We start from the raw sequence: 17,274 nt of genomic DNA, 5'->3' as shown, positions 1-17,274 counted from the left end.
ATATAACTCCGATTGTGTTTGACTGAAAGAAGAAAGTCAAATACACCTAGGATGGCTGGAAGGTGAGTAAATTATGGGTTAATTTTTATTTTTGGGCGAACTAACCCTTAAGCCAGTTTTTAATAGCTAAGGACCATTGATCAAAACGTTAAATTAACACACTCATAAACAAAAAATAAATAACTTATGTACCAACTACATCTGCACTTATACTAATTCAATAAAACTACCATGCAAGTATAAAATAGAAATAATAAAATGAGCTCAAGACACTAGCTGTACAATCATTATGAGAAATGATATAGAGATATAATAATGACAGAACAGAACAGTGGCGAGAAGAGCACAGTCTCAGAGCGTGTCATTAACCTCATGCAGCGTCCTCATCCCATCAACACAGCGTTCTTTCCCATTCTCCAGATGAACTGACAGCATCCTCATTGGCTGCCATACACTCGCTAGATGCAAACAGATTCATTTACCAAGAGACATTAGAGAGTGGGGAGCAATGGAGTTTGAGGGTGATGCTGTCTGTGTGTACATTTGTATATCTGGGACAAATCTGTCTATGGGTATGTGTTTGACACATTAGGTGCAGAGAAAGAGACAAATATAGAGATGGGTTGAAGAGGAGAGATAGGAAAGCAGGAACTCATAAATGATTAATGATGAGAGCTGAAAAGGAGGAAGGAGAGTGACATGAGGATAACAGGGGAAAAAAATGATTGCAACCATGGTTTGTAAAATAGCCGACAGATTACAAGTCGCTTTTATTCAACAAAATAGTATGCATGAACCTAACATCAGTACCTGACATCTTTAACTAAACCTTTGAAAATGTACATTTATACACATTATGTTGGTTTTGAGCTTTGATGTGCAGACAATGGCAGAATGCAGGGATGCATATTTATGCACAAGATATAATACATTACATACATACAAGCGTTCAGAAATGTGGGGTCAGTAAGATTTTTTTTTGTCTCTTATGCTTACGAAGGCTGTATTTATATGATCAAAAATACATTAAAAATAGTTCTATTTTTAAAATATTATTGCAATTTAAAATAACAGTTATCTATTTTGATATATTCTAAAATGTGATTTTTACTTTGATGTCAAAGCTGATTTTTCAGCATCATTACTCCAGTCTTCAGTGTCACATGATCCTTAAGAAACCATTCTAATATGCTGATTTGCTGCTCAAGAAACATTTATTATTATCAATGTTGAAAACGGTTGTGCTGCTTAATATTTTTGTGAAAACAGTGATACATTTACAGTGATTACAAAACTTTTTGTAACAATGAAAAGCTCTTTACTGTTACTTTTGATCAATTTAATAAATCAATTTAGTTTTATAGATTTATTCAATCATTTATTCAAATCATGTTCATGACTGAATTGTCATTAGTTTAAAATTGTTTAATATTTCATTTGATTACAATTGTGTCAGTTTGTGTCAAAAAAAATCAATCTGTTTTGGAAAAACATTATATAAAACAGTGCTTCTGCCTAGTCTTTGAATCAAAATAAGAGAAATGGAGCTATGAAAGAACAACAGAACAATTTCAGAGGGGAAAAGGCTATCTAGGTAAGTCCAAGGAATGAAACTCATATCCTGTGTGGACAGGACAATGCAACATTCCTCAGCCTATTCTGGATTAATTAAGCTGCTCTACTAGGTTAATATGGACATGGTTTCTTCTTTATCATGATGTGTCAATTAAACTGAACATAGCCTTTTTTATATATATAGAAATAAGATACAACAACTTATAAATGCATGATTTAATATTTAAAGATGAGAAGAAATGGTGTTTGGTACATAGGTGGTAAAAAAATGTGAACACTGAATGAAAACCAGGAGTTTAGGAGTTTAGTCCAAAGCATGCTGCACAACACCTCGAGAAACAATGCCTTTCTCCACGACAACAGGAAATACCAGCTTATCTTGCAGATGAAAGCATGGAGAAAATGTGCAGCTCTGGAAAGGAACGTAAAACACTCAAGCTTAACGGAAGATCTTAGTCTAGTAGTCAACTACAGGAGAAAAAAGACCAAAGTGACAATAATGGGGAAACCGCTTAACTTTGTTGGGTTTCAAACAGGTCAAAGGACACAAGGGAAAACTAAAGGACCGTGCAGACTGTGTGTGTGTGTGTAATATGTGAATAAAAAAGGAAGGCTGTATAACACACAGGCTAAAGACAGAGAGAAAGACTCCTAGCCGGTTTCTAAGCCATGCCGTCACGCTTGCTTAACCTTGCAGTAGGGCCGGTGTGATGCCGCTTGCATATCAATGATGGAGAGAAATATCAGAGGCCAACCACTCTGCGGGAAAACTGTTCCAGCAGCAGGAACGACAACACCAGTCATTTTCTTACAAACTGAATACAACTGCAGAACAGAGAAATGACACTTTTCACCACATTAGAAAATACAAAAAGAACATATATTTTAAAAGCACTATTCTGGAACTTTTTAGTAGAAGTATGTAAAAGTATTTAGAGAAACAAAATTTTAAAGTATATGTATGCAGGATTCAAAATGAACTTTTGGCCACACCTGCCAATGGTCACTGGGTTAAGACAATTTATTGGTCATACATTTTTACTATGATGAAACTAAAAATGTTTTCTAGGTGCTCAAACAGTAAATAGCATGATGCTAGCAACATCAGGGTCATGGATTTTAATGTAAATCTTTCATGGGGTTTCTACTATATATTTCAGTAAGAGACATCATTTACGTTATATTAAGCCATACAAGTCTTAATACCAGGGGTTCCCTTTAAGACAAGTCATTTCACTCGGCAGCCATCTTTGAAATACCTCTCGGCATGCAAGTGCAGCTCCTATCTCTTTGAATGGGGAAACATCAAATTCTCCAAAGCTGTTTGACAAACTTTCGATTAAATTTCATATTTGAAATCACCAATGAAATCACAACAACTGTCTCATAAATTTTGTTTCTAAACGCTCGAATCATGACAAAAAAAAAAAAAAAAAAAAAAAAAAAAAAAAAAACTGTATTTTTCAGGCTGGATCAAACTAATGCGCATGCGCAGTCCTAAGTGTGTGTCTCTTGTGTCTCATTTCGGATGTGCGTGTCTGACTGTTTCTACAGGAACCGGAGCTTCTAATGGTCACTGCAGTGATGCGATTACTTTACCAATTGGTGATTGGCTCTTATTTAGAAGGCGGGACTTATTCCGCCATATTGCGCGTTGCATTTTCTCCCATTCAAAACAATACGTGACGTGTCTTGTGTTATTCTATAGTCTTTGATGCAGTGTAGAATGTTTTGGATAAAAGCATCTACCAAATGCATAAATGTAAAAAAAAAAAAAAAAAAATCTCGATGATAGCTGAATTACTGAACTTCTCCCCCTTGGACAGGCCTATCTATGGAAACTGTCACAAAAACCACCATCCTGATTTTGTTTCATTATTTTGTTGTGGCGGCTCAATGTGAGGAGTATTCCACATATGGAGTTCTGGAGAAGAAAAGAAACTTCAGGCATCCTAGATAAACATCCTATGGTACATTTTCCACTGAGCTAAAAGCTGTTGGAAGACACATTGTGACAGATGTTTTCTTTAGTAGACGGTTTGTATGTCTTTGATTTGAATGGCTCAGATCACTTACATCACTGAGGGTCAGATTTAAACCATATATTATGTTGCATTTCCTAATTAAGTTACAAGCCAGCTGGCATTTTATTTACTATCCAAAGCCAATTTTTACTCACTTTTGGCAGCCGTCAAATGGTTATTTGGGACGTTTTGTATATTTGTAGTGAAGCCCTAGAGAGTTATTGAGAATACTTAACTATGGAAGTCTAACCGCAGTGACTATCTAGGTCAAATTGCTACTTATATGGTAGTTTTAATCACCTTCCTGATAGTGAAGAAGAAAATGTAACTCCTCATACTGAGATAGGCCTACAAACTTATCAATATTTGCTGGTCTTTACAGCTGTCTAAAATCAGAGCAACTTCTAAGTTAACAGGATGCTTATGATTGCTATTCACTATACAAGGTTTTCCTTCATTATAAGTTTTCTTTTTCATCCAACTTGCATTGTTCAAATGTAGAGAGGATAAACTAAAATTAAAGTTTAGACAGAGATATGTGTGGCCCTCAGTCTACACTGGCACAACGTGTAACATCACAGCAGAGAAACATCAAACAGCAATGTGTAATTTAAATGCAATTAAAGCCAATTAAAATTAATTCCAGCCATAAGGATTAGTTCACCCAAAAAATGAAATTTCTGTCATTCAGTACTCACACTCATGTCGTTCAAAACCCATAAGATCTTTGTTTATCTTCAGAACACAAATTAAGGTATTTTTGATGAAAGCCGAGGGTTTTTTTTTTTTTTTAATCTCCCATAGAAAGCAATGAAATTACCACACTCAAGGTCCAGAAAAGTAGTAAAAACATTGTTAAAATAGTCAGCGTGACTACAGTGGTTCAACCTTAATGTTATGAAGCGTTGACAATACTTTTTGTGCGCAAAAAGACACATTGCAGCGCTTCCGTGTTCTACGTTAGAACGCTGACTCATTACTGGCCGGCTCCTGCGTCAGCGTCACACGCATGTGTAGTGCTGCTCACGTGACCAGCGTCAGCCAATACTGAGCCGGTGTTCTGACATAGATCCTGGAAGCGCTGCAATGTGTCTTCAATGTAAGCTGCATAGGAGAATGACAGGGTAGAGAGGAAATTGTTGAATAAAGTTGTTATTTTTGTTTTGTTTTTGCGCACAAAAAGTATTCTCGTCGCTTCATAACATTAAGGTTGAACCACTGTAGTCACGTTGACTATTTTAACGATGTCTTTACTACTTTTCTGGACCTTGAATGTAGTAATTTTGTTGCTTTCTATTGGAGATAAAAAACCTCTTGGATTTCATCAAAAATATCTTTAATTTGTGTTCCGAAGATGAACGAAGGTCTTGTGGGTTTGGAACGACATGAGGGCGAGTAATTAATGACAGAAATTTCATTTTTGGGTAAACTAACCCTTTTAGATGCTACTGATTTGCTAAGGGATTGACAACACCCAACATACAATACAATGACACCACCTTCAGCACATTATCTAGCACCTTTAATGTTGTCTTGTGGTGCGAGGACTGTTTGTTGGTCCATATATATATATATGTTTCTAACACTATTACTTATGCAGAATGTCTTCATTTTAAGTGAATGAAAAAAATAATACTGAGTGTACCTTTAAAAAAAAATATCACACCACTGGATTATTAAAGTGAACAGCAAAAAAGCAGAAAACTTTAAAACAGATGGTGAAACCAAAATAAATGATTAAAGCACCTAAAACAAACAATTTTCTGTAGAAATATATACATTTAAGCCTAAAATCTTGATGTTGAAAATAAAAAGTTAATGTCCATGCTATTACTGTGATATGATTTGAGCATACTTATGATTAAGGCTAAAACACTTTCTTGCACAGCATCTTATAAGACAAACATAACACACAACCAAGCCTGTTTTGTTTACAATCAGTCAAAATGTCTAAAACAAGGAAAAACAGCCAAGAGAATTCAGATGGACAGCTGGAAAGGTCACTCAAAATACATAAAACACTGAGTTACAATGGAAAAGGGAAGCAAACTATCTGAGTAAGTTAATTACGCTGCATAAGAAAGATTCTGCCATTTACTCAAGAACGCTGAAGGAAACTAAATTATTCTTAATAACCATATAGGCTACAACATGACCACACGATTCACTGAGTGATCTAATAATATTTTCTCATAATGCAGAAAGCACGTAACTTGAGGAGCAAAGCGTAAATGCGCCAGCTGCTGTCTTACATGTCTCCTCTGTCCAAATGTGTGTGTGCGACTGCAGATGTGATCGCGAGAATTCCTCCTCCACCCCCTGATCAATAGGCTATAACTTACTTTTCTCGAGCTTGACTGTCCGATGGCACGCTGTTCTTGCCTTTGGCGTACATGCTTGCACAGACGCGACTGTCACGCACCTGTCAACCCATCACAGCCTCAGTCGAAACAATCTCGTCACCATAGCGACTCAGTCAGCTCCTCACCATTGGATGGACCGCGGTGAACAGACGCCCTCTCTCTCTCCCTCTCTCTCTAGATGTCTGAGCAAATAACCTGAATGGCCACGCCCACTCAACACCTTTCGCTCCGATTGTAGCCACGCCCCCTGTAATCCGGCGAATTCGGAGGGGTGGCGCGCGATTTCTGACCCAAACCATGACGTAAAGTCTGACCAAGAAAGTGTGACTACACACAATTTTAATGACATTTTACCTTCAAATGTCTTAATTCCATATAGTTTTAAAGACACACGTTTTAAAATCACAAGTAGTTTCTTTTTAAACACTTTCTCAGTGGAAGTAGTTGGAAAGACTGTGCTAGAATATAACTGCACAAGTGACATACAACAACACCGATAACAATTAAGTATGCTGTGGGTCAGCCACTAACCAGTGAACATTTTAGCTCCTTTATATTCAGAGCATTTCACCTGGAAGGTCTATAATCATTTTAAACACAGATTATGACGGTGTTGTTGGTCAGTATATAAGTATTAGTCCATTTCTGGGTCTTAAGGTTTGGTGACTGTCCTATGTCCAGTTCTGGATTCTTTACTGATCTAGGGGCTATGGAAACTTGCAACATACTTGTAAATAAGCGACTTTCAACTAGATGGTACTCATAGCATGCTGCCATCTAGTGAACAAAACATTAAGATTAAGAATTTTGCATCTTTCAGTAATTGTATGAGAATTGTGTGATACAACTTTACCAAGCAGTCACATTTCTTATCGGCTAAATAAATAATACATACATACATATATATATATATATATATATATATATATATATATATATATATATATATAATGTATTGTGTTCCCCTGATCTTGTGTGGACTTTTATGTTATTTCCTGTTTTATGCCATGTTTTGTAGTCCTTTGTAGTTTTTCTGTTACGTAGGGTGAACTCAAAAACAAAAGAGCTGGATCCAAATGCAGTTAGTTTAATAAAATAATAATTATATAGCAAATCCAAGACAGAGAACCAGGGAATGAAGGAACCAGAGAACAGAATAAGTACACCAAATATAACATCCATATAAGACAAGACTTCGGTTTAAATACACAAGGGGTAATATGCAAACAAGACATACCTGGGAACAATCAAATAACTAATCAACAAGAAAACTACAAAGGACTACAAAACATGGCGTAAAACAGGAAATAACATAAAAGTCCACACAAGATCAGGGGAACACATGACAGGGATCATGACACCATTCATGTAGTGTGTAATAAAGATCAATGTGTCCAACATAGGTTTGTAACAAATTTGCATAATGCCAACATATGGTCTTGGCGCCTGTGAACAACGTCTACTTTGACCCGCCCTCAAACACTGTAGTTGTATCTGAGGCCTGGAAGAGTTTGATTTGTGTTGTTGACATGTCGAGAAGACACTGTTTTCTGCGCTGCAGAAGCAAATCCACTTTGCATGCACTTGCAAAGGATGAAGACTTGGGCTCAAACTGATACAGTAAAAATGACACCATCGACTGTTTGTATCACTGTATAGGCCTATACAAGTGCTAAGGAACGTATAGCCTCTAGAGTAGGCTCTAAGAAAGAAGGGGTTTAGAGAAACCGGCGGATCCTTGATCGAACCGTTTCAGACAGTGAGTAAAGAAGTGATCGATCATGCAATGAGAAAATGAAAGTGTTTTTGGACCTTGGATGCATGTAAACGTATTGTAGGAGACCTCTAAAACAAAATTAGGAACCTTTAAAATAGCATAATATGGACACTTTAAATGTATTTTTGTATGCACATTGTGTGGAAAAAGATTTATTCTAAATGTTATAATATAGACTGCATATAGCTTGTTTGTCCACAGTAAAGTAGAAAGACATTTTAAAATCACTAACTCATAGAAAAGGCAAAAAACACAGTCTAAGTGTTAACAGGTCAAAGGACTTGTGCAGGAACACACACATTCACTCCTCTAAGCACAGTATTAGGCTACAGTTATTTTTTTTCTATAAATGTAAGAGACTCTTTATTTAGATCCCATTACAGTTATTGTTCTAAAAACAATCTATTTATTTCAGACAAACATTTCATGTATTTCATTAAAACATTTATTTCTATGCAACATTTATTTGTAAATAATGGTATCTATCATTCGACATTCAAGTTTGTTCACATGTAGCGTGCTGCCACCTAGTGGACAATAAAAAAAAAAAAAAAAACACACAGACCCAAGATTGTTATGCAGAAATACATTTTTAAAAACAGTTTCAGTGCATAATACCCGCATATGGTCTTGGCTGCCTGCGAACAATGTCTACTTTGACCCGCTCTCAAACACTGTAGTTGTAGCTGAGGCCTGAACGAGTTTGATTCGTGTTGTAGCCTCATGATCAGTACAGAATTTATCATTTTTACAAAGCAAAAACAAGACTGTGATAACTTTGCAAATGTATTATTCATAAGAAAAAACTGAAATATCAAACTGACATAAGTATTCAGACCCTTAAGCAGATTTGACAGCGATTACCCTTTCAGAGTATAAATGTGACAAGCTTTGCACACCTGGATTTGGTCATTGCAATTCTTCTCGGCAGATCCTCTCAAGCCCTGTCAAGTTGTATTGTGATTGTTGGTGGACAGCCATGGTCTACCATATTTTGCAGGTGATGAGCGTTGCCTGATTTCTTTTAGCTTGTGACTGAGGTTCACCAGACCAAAGAATCTTGTTTTTTTCACAGTCTGAGACATTTATAGGTGCTTTTTTGCAAATTATGGAGACCACTGTGCTCTTGGGAACCTTCAATGCAGCAGAATTTTTAGTAGCTCCCCAGAATTGTGCCTCAACACAATCTCTGAGTCAGTTTCTGAGCTCAGCAGGCTGTTAATTTGATCTTATGGCTTGTTTTTGTCTCTTTTATAACATTTTCAGCTGTTAGACTTTATATAGACAGGTCCACATATATATATATATATATATAAACCACGCCCCACCCACAAGCAGCTGGAAGTCAATATAATTTGCTGATTGTTTCCTGAAGGAAGCGCTCTATCCCTAGATCAAACGTCAGATTCGGACACAGGCACCAGGAGAAGCGATGCCTCTCACTATTTCTGTTATATACAGTCCTATCAATCAGAACAATACCTTCACCAGCGGGGATTTTATATCGGGACAAGTCATTCTGGATGTCGCGAAGGAAACGCAAATGTACTCGTTGAGTGTGAAAATTAAAGGGAAAGCAGAGGTTTGCTGGAGCGAGCGTCACAAAAGCACTATTGTTTACTCGGACAAGGAGAAGTATTATTCCGTGGAGAGGTTTTTCGTTCTGGAGGACGAAACATATGGTAGGAGGAACTACAGTTGTAGTTTTTGTGTTACAGTTAGTAGAATTTAGGTCGATTTTACTAGCTGTATTTTGTGTTGTAACTTGATCTTGTAGATGACCATGGGTTGCTGAGAGATCCATCAGGACAGCCGTGTAAGTCTATGCGCGATTTAGATTAATATTGCAAAAAGAGCTTTAAGTATTGAAACACATGCTGATCTTTGCTTTGATATTTAACTTTCTTAGATTCTTCGGTTGTGGCACCAGGCCGTCATGTTTACCCATTCACCTTTCAGTTGCCTCGACAGTAAGTTCGTTGCATCTCGACAAGTGTAATCTTTTATTCACAAACAAAATGACTAGATGGAAAATGTCAAGTAGTGTAAACATTCAAGTAAAATGCAAAGTCATTTCTTTGCTCCTTGAATACATGCAAATGAACACAACTTTATTTAAAAGTTTTAATATCCAGAAATGTTCTGCCTCCTGCATGATGGTTAGCTTAACAAACTATAGCCTACATGTAATCTTGGTTTACAATGGTATGCAAATCTAAAACATGTATTCAAAAGAGTTTGAATAAATATATAGGTGAACCAATATCTAAAGGCAACCATGAGACTGGAAAATTGGATGCATTCTCTAGTGGTTATATAGAATGTATAGGATTGAAAGGGTTGATTTGTGTTTCAAAGTGAATGAAGTGAGTGTAAAATATCTATAAATTTCTTTTGGGTCTTAATACAGTTTTATCTTGCTGGTGTCTTTGCTGTGACACCCGCTATGTTAAGCAGAGCCTGGTTCTGCATCAGGGTGTTAGCTGCAGTTTGGGGCTACCACAGAAAATCTAACACATAATTTGCTTGTTGGGTGAGGGGTATTGTGAATTATTTATTAAGTATAACAAATAATTGTCTGATGTACCTCAGGCACCAATAAGTGAATTGCTCTTGTTGTAAGACATGTAAAAAAATATGCTGTACCTTTTGATCTGTTCCAACATATGTAAAAGAGGGGAAGGTCTAAGGATATATATATATTTTTTTTTTTTCACATCTGCCATCTTTTGTTCTCCAAAGTTAGAGAATAAACATCTACTTAAAACAAACACAAAAACCATTGCTAACACGAGGACAAAATGATTGGAAGCAATTCCAATTCCAAATCTTTTTTATAGCAATCAGTCTCCTCTTATAATCCAAAAAGAATGATGGAGTGATTTTACCTGCTAGTAACTGGTCACACTTCCCATGTGCTGAATATGTGATTAGTGAATGATGTTAGCTGGTCATTTTGTGACAGTTTTGTAAAGTTGTCTTTTTTTTGCCCAAAAAATGATTTTTGCAATCATTTAAAATGCACCTGATAACTGACTCTGCACAATAATCTAGAAACGATGTGAATCAACACCACAACAAATGAAGCAGCAACTTTGCGAAACAACTTGTCACTGCCAATACTTTTGGCCACATCTCTGCTGATGCGTCACCATTGTATGACATTTGTCAGAGATTGTTGTTAACTCTGTTGGCTTCAAATGTTTTAAATCTTTTATTCTCATTTCCAGTTTGTTTCAATACAGATGCACTGTTGGTCAAGAAAATGAGTTTGCCAAATGGGAGCTTGTACTGCTGCAGTCAGTTCCATTCTAGGCATAGTGGTTTGTTTTAATGGTGAACTTTAGATGTTCCCATTATGAAAGTAGTATAAAATTGATTGACTGAAATTGTGAGTCACAAGTATGTGATGCAGCCATAACCACTTTCACAGGCTTCACTGAAATACAGAGTTGAACAGATCTGATGGGACCAAAGTTCTTTGGTTTGATGCATCGGTCAATGATGAGAGATTTAATGCAGTCCAATCCCATCATCCATTCTTCCCACAATTGCACATTGTGTTCTGTTCTTTATTCCAACTATAATTGTGCTTGTCATATGTTCTCTGTGTTTGTCCATGGACTTCTGTTATACTTCCTGTTTTCCATCCCATGTGCCATTTTTGGAGTCCGTTTGTAGTTTTTCCCTTTGATTGTCTTCCCCTGGTGACTTAACTTGTTTTGTCAGTTGTTCATTGTTATGGTTGCGTTTTTACTCCTCTTTCTGTTCTTTTGTTCCCACTGTTCCTCGTTATTTATTTAGTTAATGTATTAAAACCCTGCAATTAGATCCTTGCCTCTCACTGCTTTGTCCTGCTCGTTACAGCTTGCACAGTTCTTGGAGAATGTTTTTCGCAATAAGAACAAATGGAGAGATGAATCCAAGTGGATCATATACAGACTAGACAAATGACAATTCCTCTATGTATACATGGCTGGACATTTCACATGTTCAAATTTATATATAATTAAATAGAGTAAAGTTATGCACATTTGGTGGGCTGTCTGGGGGGAGGGCTCCGAGCTTTGGCCTGAACCCAGAGTACTCCCCCCGGTTGTGGTAAGAATAGAGGTGAAGTGAGGAGATAGGGTGGAGGAGGGATGCTGATAAACTCTCAAACAATCAGAGATAAGTCTGCTGTGTACCTCTTGTCGTTGGTTGAGTTGACTAACTGAATGCTCTCCACTTGTGCTAATTAATTAACCTGCTCCTCCTGAACTTTGTTAATAAAACAATTTCACGAGTTCACATTTACATATAATTAAACAGAGTAGTTATGCGTATTTGGCGTGCTGTCCGGGGGGAGGGCTCCGAGCTCGGAATTTTGGCCCGAACCCAGAGTACTCCCTCAAAAAGCAAAAGAGTGAAGGACAGCCGCCAGACTAAAGACCCCCCCCCCCCCCCCAAAAAAAAAAAAAAAAAAAGACGGCGAGGATTGGCGAGCTGGCGTTTCAAGAAAGCTTGGTTGTTTGACCAGGAGAGCCTATGTTGCCTCCAACGGGAGCAGTTCATGGCGCCGGGCGGACGGGCCCTACTGGCTGACAATTGAGGAGTAGCCGAAATTTGGAACGACCGATCGGGAGGGCTCTTGCAACATCCAGTGTTAGACCAAGGTTTACAGCATCGGGCGGGTAAAGCCCTACAGGCTGATAAATGAGGAGCAGCATGGGTCCTATTGGCCGACGGTGGGGTGAAAGATATTTGGAACGCCTGGCCAGGAGAGCTCTCGTGGCGTCTAACAGGAGACCAAGGCTCACAGTATGGGACGGGTAAGCCTTGGCGGACGGGGAAAAAATACTCACCAAGAGACTAGCGCAGCATCCAACAGGAGACTAAGGCTCACGGCATCAGATGGGTAAGTCTCGTCGGACAGAGGAAAAGAAAAGATGGAAACTGATCAGGAGGGCTCTCGCAGCATCTGATGGGAGATCAAAACTCGCACCATCGGACGGGTATGCCTCGCCGGCGGTTAAGAGAGGCTTCTTTTTTTTTTTTTTTTTCTGTTTTCATTCATTCAGAAAACTGAATTGCAGCGGGAGCAGAGGGGACATTACTGCTGCAGCAGTGGAGAAATTAGCCGGAGAACTGAGCTGCTGCAGCAGTGGACAAAATTAGTTATAGAAACTGTTCCTGTGGGAGCAGAGGGGACATCATTGCTGCAGCAGTGGAGAGGGTCAGCCAGATTAACTGAGCTCCTGTGGGAGTGGGGAGATAATACTGCTGCAGCCATGAAGGCAAGGTTAGCCAGAGATGGAGCTCCTGCAGGAGCGGAGGAGATAATGCTGCTACTACGGGAGCAAGTGGGAAGACACTGGCTGCGTCCGAAACCACCTACTCAATGAGTAGGTACTTAATTTCAATAAGTACATACTTAACGAGCGCTAAGAGAGTAGGTACTTAATAGCCAAATCTCGCTGAGTATAAATGCGGTCCGGACATAATCCGCCATGTTGACGTTATCACAAGCACAACAACTTAAAAGATATGACAGGTTTAATTCATCTGTAAATATATTGATATTGATTAAACTTGCTACTTCAACTCGTCTTGTTGAAGAAACAGCTGCCCAGTAATGTTGTAATTGTAGTACAACTAATATATTTTGGGTTAATTTAAAGTTATTTTTTAACTACTAATTCAAAATATTTAACCTCGTCATCATGCTTTATGTCTGTGTATATAATCTCAAACTATGATGTATACAAACCCATATTTGTTTTTGTCATTATTATTGTTCATTGTTAAAGATACAACCATAGTATTTTCCCTGATCGTGTATGTAATTATAGGTCCTGCAATAAAAATAAAGATATGAATGACAGGTGCACCAACACCTCACAGCACCAGTAACTCGACAACCCTACCTAGTACAGTTTTCCTCAGCGTTAGCAATGTCTGCACAAAGGAGACATCGGACAGCTGCTCAAAGATCTCGTCTTCTCACCTTTGGAGAAGACTGTTGATTTTATACTCAAAAAATGTAAGTATAAACTACTTAAAAATTAAGATTATCCCAAAATGAATTGCATTGCTAGCCCACCCCAACACTTACACACAATAATAATAATGATAAATGCTGACCAAAAATGTAATGTTTTGTCATATGACATAGCTATGCATGAATACACACTAGACAAATACAGCTGATGTGAATGTCTCAATTTACAGTCAAACAATGAATGCATGAAGTAATAAAATATATAAATTTACTGATAATAATAGCATAATTAATAAAAAAAAAAAGTAGGAGAATTAAAGTAACAATGACAATAAATAAATGCATATACAAGTAAATAACACATGAAACAAAGCTTTATTCAAATTTATTGTTCTAACAGTCACGTATTTGCAGGCGGTGATCCCCACATCCTACTGCCATCTCAACACAGCTGTGCCAATTCTGCAGCTTTATTTTAATGAAGCAGCTGACCACCACGAACACCTTCGCCTGTCTTTGCCATCCATCACATCCCTCGTTGCTGCTCTTCTCAATGTTGACATTGTTGATCCAGAGGATGAGGAAGACCATGATGATGGACCCCTGAACCCCACAACCTTGAAGCAAGAGTGGGAGAAGAAGTGCGGGACAATCTCCTGCTGCTGTTTCTGCTGCAAACATTTGTGTGCTCTCCATCAGCATGACTAAATAAACAGATTAAAACATTTTACAATTCATTCATGAAAGCATTGTTTCTTGCCATATTTCATTTCATATTTTTACAATTACAGGCTAATTTTTGTTGTAGCTTCATTACTTTTGTGGTGTAGTGGGCTAAACCGCTGAACTAGTAAGCAGAAGTTTGCTGGTTCGATCTCCGCAGCCGTCTCCACCAGTGTCCTTGAGCAAGACACTTTACTCCAGGTTACTCCACGGGGATCGTCCCTGTAATAAGAGCACTGTAAGTCACTTTGGATAACAGCATCTGCCAAATGTAAATTTGATTTTTGTAAATCCTTTTCTGTTAGTGTCTGGGGCACAAACGCCAATTAAAGCTGCTTATTTCTTAAAGTTTACTTTTTCAAGGTACTACTATAATATAAATGCATACATACATTTCATACAGTTTCTATTTGGGGGCATAAAAGGTTAGTTCAACCAAACATATAAATTCAGTCATTATTTACTCACCTTCACGCTGTTCAATCTTTGTTCATTTTTTTTCCCTTTTTCTTTTTTTTTTCTGAACACAAATGGTGATTTTGGTCAAGTTTGTCCTTCTGGTTTCTGTTCATTCAATATCAGTCAATGAAGCCTGACTTCCAGAAGCTTCATGACATTATTTGATGATGCTTTTGAAGCTTATGAAAGTTGGACTCCAATGTATGAACAGAAACCAGCAAAACAAACTTGACCAAAATCACATCCTCAATGTCCTTGGTCTTTGTCTAATTGCTCTCGCTGGCTCTGGGCTCACTGAGGAAGAAGAGACCACATCAACATCTGGGCCAAATGAGGCAGTAAGGGCAGGAGGAGTGATGGAGGGTCTCATCCATGGCTCTACACCATTCCCAGGATCTGCTGTGGCTCTCCATCCTCAGTGCTCACACCAGTCTGAGGACATTTCACATCCTACAAAAATGCACAAACATAACACAAAAGCAGTCATTTTAACAGTACAATGTCATCTGATTTCTGTATTAGAAGTAACAAAATGATCTTTATATTTTTGTTTCAGGTTTTCCCTTTTTTTTTGTTCACAAATGCTGCCGTCACCTTGCCTTGCAGATCCTGCTCCACCACAAAAGCTCTGCAGCAAATGCACAGAAATCAAGAATCAGAAAAGTACTGTAACAACTCTGTTTGAAATTACAATAAATAAAATAAACTACAACTTAAGATTTAAATAGATTTTTTATTCATTTCTGTAGTATACTCACTCAAAGCCTTTGATGGCATCATTCCTTCAGCCTCTCTCCACCGGATAAACACACATGTGATCATCTGTCCCTGTAACATCCAGACAAGATTCAATTTTCCTCTGAGATTTATGTGCTCAATACTACATTTACATGTTGAGGTAGCTGATGATGTGTTAACTCACTTTTTATCCAACACAAATGTTCCTTAATTTATCAACAGTACTAACGGACAAATAAAATAGATAACTTATGTGTAGTTACTGTAGATTTGTTTATTTACATTACTTGCATTCATGTATAATGTAAAAGGTGTTGACAACAGTGAATTCTACATAATAGCACACACACATCACTCAGATGTCTATTTAATGTTGTGATGTGCTCATCATCTGCAATACTACTTATTTAGTATTTATTTAGTAATGACTTTATGATGAATATGGTTTGGAATTCATGTAAATCCACTTTGGAGACGAACGTGTGCTTATTGAAGCTCCCCTGTTAGCTATACACAATAAAAACGTGTTTTTACAGTAAAATCACCTGGGATAGAAAAGTATCCAACGAGGAACACTTCAGAATCTGGGCGGAAGCAGTAGGCCATCCGGGAACTTCTCGCCTACTCTTTTGTGATTACTGAGGTTTCGGACACTTATTCGCTTGCCTGCTACTTTTCCCCTACTATATAGTAGGTAAGTAGGCTAGGCGGCTTCGGACGCACTTTAAGTAGACGCACGTCCGAATCTCGCGAGAATTAGTACGTCACCTAGGTAATTCTCGCCTACTCTTTTTTGAATACTAAGGATTCAGAAATACTTATTTGCTCGCCTACTGCTTTTTGCCTACTATGTAGTAGAGAAGTAGGCGGTTTTGGACGCAGCGTCCGTTGCAGCAGTGAGGTACAATATTTTCAATATTTTAGTGGATTGATAGTGTTAATTGAGGCGGATATGGTCAGCTTGTAGGATTGAATGAGAGAACAAGCTGAAGAATTTGGCTGGTAAGGGTTCGTTGAGCTTTCTTAATATGGAAGCGATTGGATTGGATATAGTTCCTAAAAGCCTCTGATGAACAGTGACGGAGTGTTTGAATCTGATGCTGGGAGAGGCCTTTTGGGGCAGCTGTGGTTCCTTGCCGCAGTCCTCTGGCTTGCTTAGTTGGGGATATTGTTGATATGTTTTTGATCTGCCTGTATTGACACCATTGTACGCGAACTGAATTGAACTGGACGATGACATACTGTTTTCACTGTATTCTTCTAGAGCTGCTGTGCAGCCAAAATTATTTTCCTGTTATCACTGTAAAGTTGCTTTGACACAATCTGCATTGTAAAATGCACTATATAAATAAAGGTGACTTTACTCATCTTGGTTGCTGCTCCTATGCGGAATAACTGGAAAAGTTAATAGGTTGGGGTTGGGTCCACCTTTGGAGCCAGCAGCCTGAATTCAGATAAAATCTGTGCTCTGATGTTGCTGGCGACGGTTTTGAGCCAGCAGGGGTGAAGAGTAGGAGCTGGCCGAAACTGAATCTGCGGTGCGGCTTGCTGAGGCCCTGCTGCAGCAGCCTGACACTGGAGGATGGCCCATTCCTTCGTGGGAAGAGGACGGCAATGCCTGAGACGTGAGCTTGG

At 38.1% G+C, this 17,274-nt stretch overlaps 3 protein-coding genes across 9 annotated transcripts in view; 1 reads left to right on the top strand and 2 right to left on the bottom strand.

Moving 5' to 3' along the window:
- ssbp2a (single stranded DNA binding protein 2a) overlaps positions 1-6,141 on the bottom strand; it is a 36,265-nt gene extending 30,124 nt beyond the window's left edge. For both annotated transcript variants that reach the window (XM_051893460.1, XM_051893461.1), the window contains exon 1: positions 5,942-6,141. In XM_051893460.1, the coding sequence (XP_051749420.1) occupies positions 5,942-5,994 (53 nt within the window). In that variant the 5' untranslated portion in view covers positions 5,995-6,141. The remainder of the gene's footprint in view (positions 1-5,941) is intronic.
- poc5 (POC5 centriolar protein homolog (Chlamydomonas)) overlaps positions 1-17,274 on the bottom strand; it is a 703,663-nt gene that overhangs the window by 160,593 nt on the left and 525,796 nt on the right. The window lies entirely within an intron of this gene.
- The window catches only part of LOC127512490 (arrestin domain-containing protein 3-like), a 34,330-nt gene continuing 26,160 nt past the window's right edge, over positions 9,105-17,274 (top strand). Inside the window, exons 1-3 of one of the 6 annotated variants that reach the window (XM_051893446.1) lie at positions 9,105-9,421; positions 9,517-9,555; positions 9,649-9,709. In XM_051893446.1, the coding sequence (XP_051749406.1) occupies positions 9,172-9,421; positions 9,517-9,555; positions 9,649-9,709 (350 nt within the window). In that variant the 5' untranslated portion in view covers positions 9,105-9,171. Of the gene's footprint in view, positions 9,422-9,516; positions 9,556-9,648; positions 9,710-14,962; positions 15,565-16,555; positions 16,642-16,672; positions 17,265-17,274 lie in introns of those variants that run through there. The other 5 variants (XM_051893447.1, XM_051893448.1, XM_051893449.1 and 2 more) reach the window with 5 other exon arrangements.

Source organism: Ctenopharyngodon idella, chromosome 5, assembly GCF_019924925.1.
Source record: "Ctenopharyngodon idella isolate HZGC_01 chromosome 5, HZGC01, whole genome shotgun sequence".
Lineage (NCBI taxonomy): Eukaryota > Metazoa > Chordata > Actinopteri > Cypriniformes > Xenocyprididae > Ctenopharyngodon > Ctenopharyngodon idella.
The sequence above is the reverse complement of the archived record's forward strand: the minus strand, read 5'-3'. Positions and strand labels throughout refer to the sequence as shown.